The 8,643-nt window shown below is 35.0% G+C and overlaps 1 protein-coding gene across 1 annotated transcript; it reads left to right on the top strand.

The window, feature by feature from the left end:
- Nucleotides 1-188: 188 nt before the first annotated feature.
- On the top strand, nucleotides 189-2,490 carry LOC133526265 (arginine--tRNA ligase, cytoplasmic). Its single transcript, XM_061862816.1, has one exon. The coding sequence runs from the start codon at nucleotides 298-300 to the stop codon at nucleotides 2,350-2,352; it is 2,055 nt and encodes a 684-aa protein (XP_061718800.1). The 5' UTR covers nucleotides 189-297; the 3' UTR covers nucleotides 2,353-2,490.
- The last annotated feature ends 6,153 nt before the right edge of the window (nucleotides 2,491-8,643 follow it).

The following is an 8,643-nucleotide window of genomic DNA, read 5'->3' as shown; positions in this document are numbered from 1 at the left end:
TCGTGCTAATGAGGCTTTACGATAAGAAAAACAACTTTAATGATTCCATTTTTTTTATAAATTCCTAAACAAGTTACTTCTGTCAGCTGTCCCCTAATTTGCGTGGACAGAATGTATCCCTTCCCTTTCTAACCAATGATTGAATCCGTTTGTTAGAAAGCAAAGAACTGAGCTGTGCTGTCATGTCATAGTTAATTAAACGTCAACGTGCGGCTAATAACCTATAAATAGCGTAGCGAATATTGATGCATAAAATTTTACTTTAAAATCCCTTATTACATTCAAAGTGCATTTAAAATGTCCACGGTAGACCAAACCGTAAAACAGCTTGAGGAGCGAACTCGTAAAGCTGAAAAGGAGACGACAGAAGTAGAGGATGAAATCGAAAAACTCACCAAAGGCGATCTCAGTTACATAGGAGATCCCGGGCTTGACAAACTTTTGTCCGAAAATGAGAAGCTCAAGCATCGTCTTGCTATTCTTGAGAACGCTGTCAAAGCCGAGAGCTCTGCGGCTGGCAAGGTGAACACAAAAGAGCCCAGGAAGCGGCCTACTCTAATTACTGATATCGACTCTATAGAAGGCACCATCTGCATACTAGATGAGCTAAGAAACGTTTTCGAAATAGCTATTACGTCCGCTTACCCTGATTTAGAAGACGCCCCAGTAGTAATTACCCTGTCCGGTAATAATCCGAAGTTTGGAGACTACCAATGTAATTCAGCCATGCCAATATCCCAGCTGCTAAAGGCCAAGAATATAAAAAGTAATCCAAGGGAAGTAGCTAATAATATATTAAATAAAACTCCAACATCACCAATTATAGAACGAATTGAAGTAGCTGGGGCTGGTTTCCTCAACATTTACTTGAACAAGAAAGTTGCGGAGCATGTTTTGACTTATATTCTCCGACATGGAGTAAAGCCACCACCTGTGAAGAGGCAGAGGATCATTATTGATTTCTCGTCACCAAATATTGCTAAAGAGATGCATGTGGGCCATCTGAGATCTACTATTATTGGAGATAGTGTTGCCAGGATACTTGAGTTTTTGAACCATGATGTCCTCCGTATTAACCACCTTGGAGATTGGGGCACACAGTTTGGTATGTTGATTGCTCATCTACAAGATAAATTCCCTAATTTTAAAACTGAATCTCCACCTATTTCTGATTTGCAAGCATTTTACAAAGAATCTAAAAAGCGATTTGATGAGGATGAAGTATTTAAAAAACGGGCATACACTTGTGTTGTTCACCTGCAGTCTGGCCATCCAGATTACATTGCTGCTTGGAAACTGATTTGTGAAGTATCTCGCCGTGAGTTTCAGAAAATATATGACCGCCTTGATGTAACAATTATTGACCGAGGAGAATCTTTCTACCAGTCTAGGATGCTTGTTATAATAGATGAGTTAAAGCAGAAAAATCTTTTAGAAGAAGACGAGGGAAGGCTGATTATGTGGGGAAATGAAAACCATGAGGGCATACCTTTAACAATTGTTAAATCTGATGGTGGTTTCACTTATGATACATCGGACATGGCTACTATAAAACAGAGGGTCGAAGAGGAAAAAGGAGATAGGTTTATTTATGTCACTGACATGGGTCAGTATGGTCATTTTGCACTCATAGAGAATTGTGCTCGCCGAGCTGGTATTTTAAAGGAAGGCCAAAAATTGGAACATGTAGGTAGTGGTGTTGTATTGGGGGAGGATAAAAAGAAATTCAAGACCAGGTCCGGCGACACCATCAAACTTATTGATCTCCTTGATGAGGGCTTGAAAAGGGCTCTGGATAAGCTCATTGAGAAAGGAAGGGATAAAGTACTGACTCCTGAGGAATTGAAGCAGGCACAGGAGGCAGTGGCATATGGCTGCATCAAGTATGCTGACCTGTCTCATAATAGGATCAATGACTACATATTTTCATTTGAAAAAATGTTGGATGATAAAGGTAATACTGCAGTCTATCTATTGTATGCTCTCACCCGCATTAGGTCCATAGCCCGCACTGCCCAGGTCTCAACTGAGGATCTGTTGGCTCAAGTGGATAAGTCTGGCTTAAAATTATCTCATGAAGCCGAGTTAAAACTTGGTAAAGTGCTGCTTAGATTCCCAGAAGTAATCCTCAAAGTATGCAATGACTTGTTCTTACATACTCTTTGTGAATACTTGTATGAGATCTCATCTGCATTCACCGAATTCTATGACAAATGTTATTGTGTGGAGAAAGACAAAGATGGAAAGATTGTTAAGATAATTTATGAAAGACTAATGCTTTGCGAAGTTACCGCTAGAATTATGGAAAAGTGTTTGAGTCTCTTAGGTATCAGAACAGTATCTAAAATGTAAAGAGGCCTAGTTGCTCATAACAATAGGTATTTATTGAGTGATCTTTCAGTAATTTTAGGTGTATCACAATATTTTCATTACATATTTATGTACCATTTTTACAACGCATTTTAAGTAAAAATAAAACACTAAAACCATTGTAAACTTTTATTGAGTTCCCAAAAACCTCTACAAAACTATACCTGGGTCTTATCAAAGGTAACATTCATGGAATAACTTGCTAAACCTAAGTTAGAAAATTATACAGAATCACTGGGAGAGATTTCTAATATTGAAATATTCAATGTACTATGGAATATGCACCCTCTTACACTAAAACGATTAGATACCACACATCAAACACTTCACATTAAGGAGCCTAATTCTTCTAACACATTAAAATGGCTATATTTGTAAAAACTATTTGAATATTATTGGAAAATAATTAGACGGTTGAATCCGAAAACACCTTACAAGATTTTTTTCTAAGAGTATTTCTCCCGAAGGGGCTAAGGAATGCAAAATATGGGCCTTATTTTAGCCCCTATTTCACATGTGACAACAATCACAAAAAAATTGTACTGGCGTGACTATTGCGATGGTCTCGATAGCTAATTTAAAAAGTTCACAATAATGTCCGAGATTAGCTGCTGTCACTTTTATGAAATAAGAGCTGGTCGAAATACATACAAATGATAAATAGTAAATATGATAAAATTATAAATAAATATACTCCAAACTGATCAGGAGTTACCTATAGGGTTAAATGTCATTGGTAACGATTCCATGGCATATCTTGGGAAGACCTGACATTTTTTTTTTTCAAAACTAAGAGCCGAAAACCTTACCTTGTGAAATTTTCAAGTCAATTTATTTGAAAGGATAATTAAGAAAAATATTTAAAATTAATGATCAATCAATTATTTAAATCTAATGTATTGTGCATATTATGTAAAAATAAATAACCATAACATTTTATTTTAAGTGTTAAGGTCCGTTTTCCCATTGCAATGTGAAATAACAAAAATATTTATGTTTCATAGATAATTATAAAGAATATACAGTCATGATACACATGATCTAAACCCCAGTACTTCTATACTCGTAATGTTATCGTGATAGTTACAATACCTTAAATAATAAACCTGTTCTGTTCTATGAATACAGACCCTAAGGTGAACTAAGGTCCATGGTCCGGAAAACCGGGGTCCAGAAGACTACACTAATAATATAAATATAGGTTAAATTAGCCCCTTATTTACAACGGAACTATATAAAACCGACATTCTTAAACAATACTTTGCACTCTGTTTAGGTAACTAGTGATCTGAGAGCTAACAGTTTACAGCTGCAATGCAATAAGGAATAACAACCTTATACATATGGCATACGACTCGAATTCGTTTGTAGTGCAGTTGGAAACATATGTTCTGATCATGATTTAACTAGGGATTTCATATTATTTTACCCACTACCGCTACAGAATTACGAAGAATGTTTGAAATATAATGAAAAATTACTACTTAATAATTAATTTCACGACTAAATTTAGGATATCGAATCCGTAAAACCAATACCAATATGTGGTATAATCAACTTTTTATACAATTTTGTGCTTCTAATAGTAATTCGTATTATAATACCAAATTACCCTGTTACAACCTTGAATAACCGGCAATATATATTATTAAATTTAGCAAACTTATATAAAATATAAATAGAATTAACATTCCAATTAGTACCTATCCGACATGTCGACTGATTATTTCCATTGCACTTAGTTATCTATTATAGAAGAAACCATGTGTCATAAACAATAAAGTTCAATGTAAGTCCCTTATGTTTTTTTCGTAAATTCGTTATTATAGTGAAATCCCTATATATATTTAACGTTGCAAGCGTCATGATCAAAAAGTATCACTTGTAACTGTCTTAACCCATATATAAGTCCATTGCTCACGGCAAAAAACTTGATCCTATTTATTAAAATTAATAGGAGAGCGAAGCTGTAACCTTACCCCTTAAGAGGAATTCCTAGTTGCGATTTTTCCATACAAACGCTCTCGACTGATTCCTCCCTGGATTTTTAACCTAGAGCAGTGATTTTTTCAAATAAGATCAATATCATCAATATCTGTGCCGCTATGTTTTGCTTTTTTGGATTATTTTATTTTGAAGAAAGATACAGCGCCTCGAAAATCGCAAAAACGGCTCAATTGAATTGGCTGTAAAAAAAGGCACAGTATACAAATATGACAAAAAATATCCAAAAAATCAAAACATAGCGGCATAGATTATTTCTTCCTCTTGCAGTTTCCAAAATTTCATAAAGATTGATTGCGTTTTGGAGGAGGAAACAGTCGAGAGCGAAACCTCGATTTTTGAGTTTTTTGCATGTGAATTTCAGTTCGGGCTGCAGTTGTCCTTATCGCACGAATTGGAGGCGGAGACAGTTTCTAAATATACGTACACAGAAGAAATAGTGATGGGCATAACATCCTTATTAGGGATTGCACAACCGGTACTGTTTTAAAGAACCAGGATTTCCCGGTACTTTCGTAACCGGTCTAATTATTTCATTATTTTAAATAAAATGACAGCATTTTGCGATTTGACCACTTTTCGTATTATAATTTAATAATCACATGTTCTTTTACTACGTATAATCACAATAAACAAGGTAATTTTTTTAAGAAATATACTTTGTATTTTACATTGCGCACACTTGTGCGTCACAAGTAAAAGATAACTACTTTAATGTTTGCCACTAGATGGCAAATTTAATGCAATTACATTGACGAGGGGATTTATATACTTATAAGCAGGGATCGGAAACTGGTATTTTTTGTATGGGAACGAAAACGGTATTTTTTCGTTCTTTGTTAATTATTTCATTCCTAATCGGGCAATCTAATAATACGAAGTCGTTATCTAAAAACACAACTGAGTCCTACATTTTGAGTATAAAATAAACCGAAATATATGGTTATTTCGATGTTTTTGCAAAAAACCGGTTCCGATCCCTGCTTATAAGTATCGCAGTCGTATTGTATAATCCGCCGTATTACATTACGGCTAGCCGATATCAAAATAAGGGCCATTTTGAAATGCGGCGGTTCAACGATTAAGGTATGTTGGGTAAATACCGGATGCGGGTGAAGAACGTAGGACATTCATTTCTCCCTAATTTGGCTTAATTTTTAATGGTGGCAACATTGTGTAAGACACCATTTCATTGCGCCTCGACTGCCAGTGTCCCCGCGTTGCTCAGGGAGTTTGTGCTATGCGCAATCACAGAGAGCAAGGTAAATTTCGCGAATTTGAATATGCCCTGTAATTTATTTTGCGTATCGTGATGAAACTGTGTTTGTTTTTGTAATTGTGTTAACAGACCTAGCACTGCTGTAGACCGATATCCGATCGTGACCCATTCAGGTAAAGATCGGAAAGAAACAATCCCATCTTTACCTATTTAAAACAGCAGTGACTGTCAAACTTTAAATTTTCTTCAATTTACCTACTGACCTACTTAATTATCACATTTATTGTTTTCTTGATCACACTTTCGTACCATTAGATTTATCCAGTACCATCCAGTTGTATGTGTATGTACACTTACTTACTGACAATGTAATTTTTTTAATTTCCGCAACCCAAAGGTTGCCTGGAAGAGATCGCTTTTTAGCGATAAGACCGCATGTTGTTTACCTGTGCTTATGTTTCTGTTTTCTTTTGTATTGTTTTCTTTTATTGAGGTGTGTAATAAAGAGTATTTATATTGTATAGGGATGATGATACATGTTGAATTTTATAACAAAATCGAGTAAAATAGATAGCAAATGAGCAATTTTTCGCAATAAAGTACCTACACATACGGATGCATATGTAGATGTGCACGCATACATACATAGCTAGTTTCGGATACAAAATAGAGATAGGGCTTCGAAATTAGTTTCCTTAAAATGCTTCAAGAGGGCTCTCTTTTCCTATATATTTACTTTACTCTTTACATACGATCCTTATATTTTATAAAAAAAAAGATTATATATCAACTATATATTATATACATAATTGCAAAATTAAACCAATAAAATCGCAATTTTACTTATTTTCCATACTTCAAGATGGGCTCGCAGTGACCTTGACCTTTTTAAAGAACTTTTTAAGTATGATTCTTATTTTTTTGGCGACCTTCATTAAAAATGATTGGGCACGATTATTTTTTATTTTGATTTTTGTCCCTCCTACTTAAGTACTTAATATATTCCAGTACATTCCTTTCAATAAACAATACATTTACACTTTCACTAAACCTGTACAGTTCACGAGATCTTAAATTGTCAAAACTTCGAAACCTATCAATTATTTTAGTGGTTTTTCTTATTTTATTACTTCGTGTAAACCTTACAATAAGAGGTTTCTTAGCACATTGTTTACTTATCAAATTACCTTATGAGTTATGCTTATGACAGTATCAAAGTTTGAGAGCCACAATTTTACCAATTTTTGTATCAGGGTTAAGATAGGATACAAAAATACGAAAAAAAAAAACACTTTCGTTGACAACTTTTAAGTTTGTAATTATTGGTGGCTGTAATGTAATTTATATACAATGGATAAGGGTAGACACCGGACCTATTTCTTTGTGATACCTTATTCTCTTTCCATTAGAAGCAACTTTTTTTCACCATTCGATGTTCTCCCTTGATGGCAAAACACTCGTTACCCTAACCGTTCTATATTGAAGATTACCAAAATTCAGGCCGAATCTACGGTTATTATTTAACGATTCGCTCCTTAGGTACTTCAAGAATCTGTCACGTGCTGAGATCTCGAAAAAACATTTTTTCACGAGTTCTCTCAATTGGTCCCAAAATTGTCCGGCATTACCCAGATTGTCATTGTCATCAAGTTTAGCCCCATCGTACTATAAGTTAAATAGATTGTAGTTTAAACATATATTTATACCTACTTACAAAATTTCACAACACACCATGATCACTCCCAACTTACTGATACGGATAGGTACAGTCAAGTGTAAAAATATGGGTGTACACATCTTACTCAAAAATATGTCCCGTTCCATCTTATTCCAGTGTAATAAGAGCGTAGTACCATATTTATGAGACGATTCTTTCGATAAATATTTTTGCACTTGACTGTACGACGACGACCGAAGCAGGGACATCATTCTTTTTTTTCTCTTACCTATATAGTAATTAATAGATACAGTATAATATAAAAATGAAAAACAATATTATGTGATAACAACAAAAACAACTTGCGTCGGTCGGGCACCGCAGGATAAATTTCGTCCGGCTCGCGGGCGATGTCGACGGAACGGCGCGCAATGAGCGAGCGTTCGAGTCTCGCGTCTGTGTGCGCGCACTCACACTTAGATAACTCCCGCTCCCGCCCACCGCAGCGCGACAGAAACATAGCTTCAAAAATTCGAGATTTGAAAAGTTGCTCAGCTAGGAATTGCTCTTAAGGCGTTAAAGGCAAAAATAGATCTGGGCATATACGAGTTAACAGTGTCGCAATAGAATATCACTTAAACAAACGTGCATGGTATCTATTATAGTTAATAAAGTTCATTTTCGAACGGCAAGAATAATACCTAAACGATGTTGAAGAACTCACAAGTCGACATGTGCGGAACATTACATCCAGTCAGAGTGTGAACACAACCATCCATAACAATTTCGAATTCTAACGACCCTAATTACCTACCTTTTCTGTAGGTATTGGCAGAAACAATACATTTACATTAAATTATAATAGTTCTAACTTGCTGTTCAGCCCCTGCGTGCGTCTCAGGACGCGGGCAAGGGCAACATTCCTCTGACATTTCCTTAAAATATCTAAAGGGACTAAATTGTCCGGAACACCATGCATAGAAATAGATACATTAAAGTTGTGGGTTATACAGAATTCTGGGATATTCGCCCAAAGTAAACAATAGCGTATTTATGTAAATTGCAATCATATTTTATTTACATCTCTATCGCACTTTTGTAGACATTCGCGTAAACATATCTAACACTTCTAATGCTGATCGCACTAAATTTATAATTTAACTTTAGATAAATTACTCTGCCGGATTTATCAAAAACGCTATTTCCATCCATTACATTGCCAATTACTCTAACGTAAAGTAACATGAAAATAAAAATAAATCTGTATTACAAAATTAATTTCATATAAGTAAATCACAGTTTTAATCAATTTGCGATTTATTGCAGCAAATAATATGACTAGATATTGCTGTTGATATTATAATGTATCTTGATGTACACTCAACCAAATGAA

The sequence above is a fragment of the Cydia pomonella genome, chromosome 16, assembly GCF_033807575.1.
Source record: "Cydia pomonella isolate Wapato2018A chromosome 16, ilCydPomo1, whole genome shotgun sequence".
Lineage (NCBI taxonomy): Eukaryota > Metazoa > Arthropoda > Insecta > Lepidoptera > Tortricidae > Cydia > Cydia pomonella.
This window is presented reverse-complemented; position numbering and strand designations above follow the sequence as displayed.

Excerpts from the sequence above, each read along its gene's own strand:
- LOC133526265 (XM_061862816.1), top strand. The coding sequence starts at position 298 with ATGTCCACGGTAGACCAAACCGTAAAACAGCTTGAGGAGCGAACTCGT.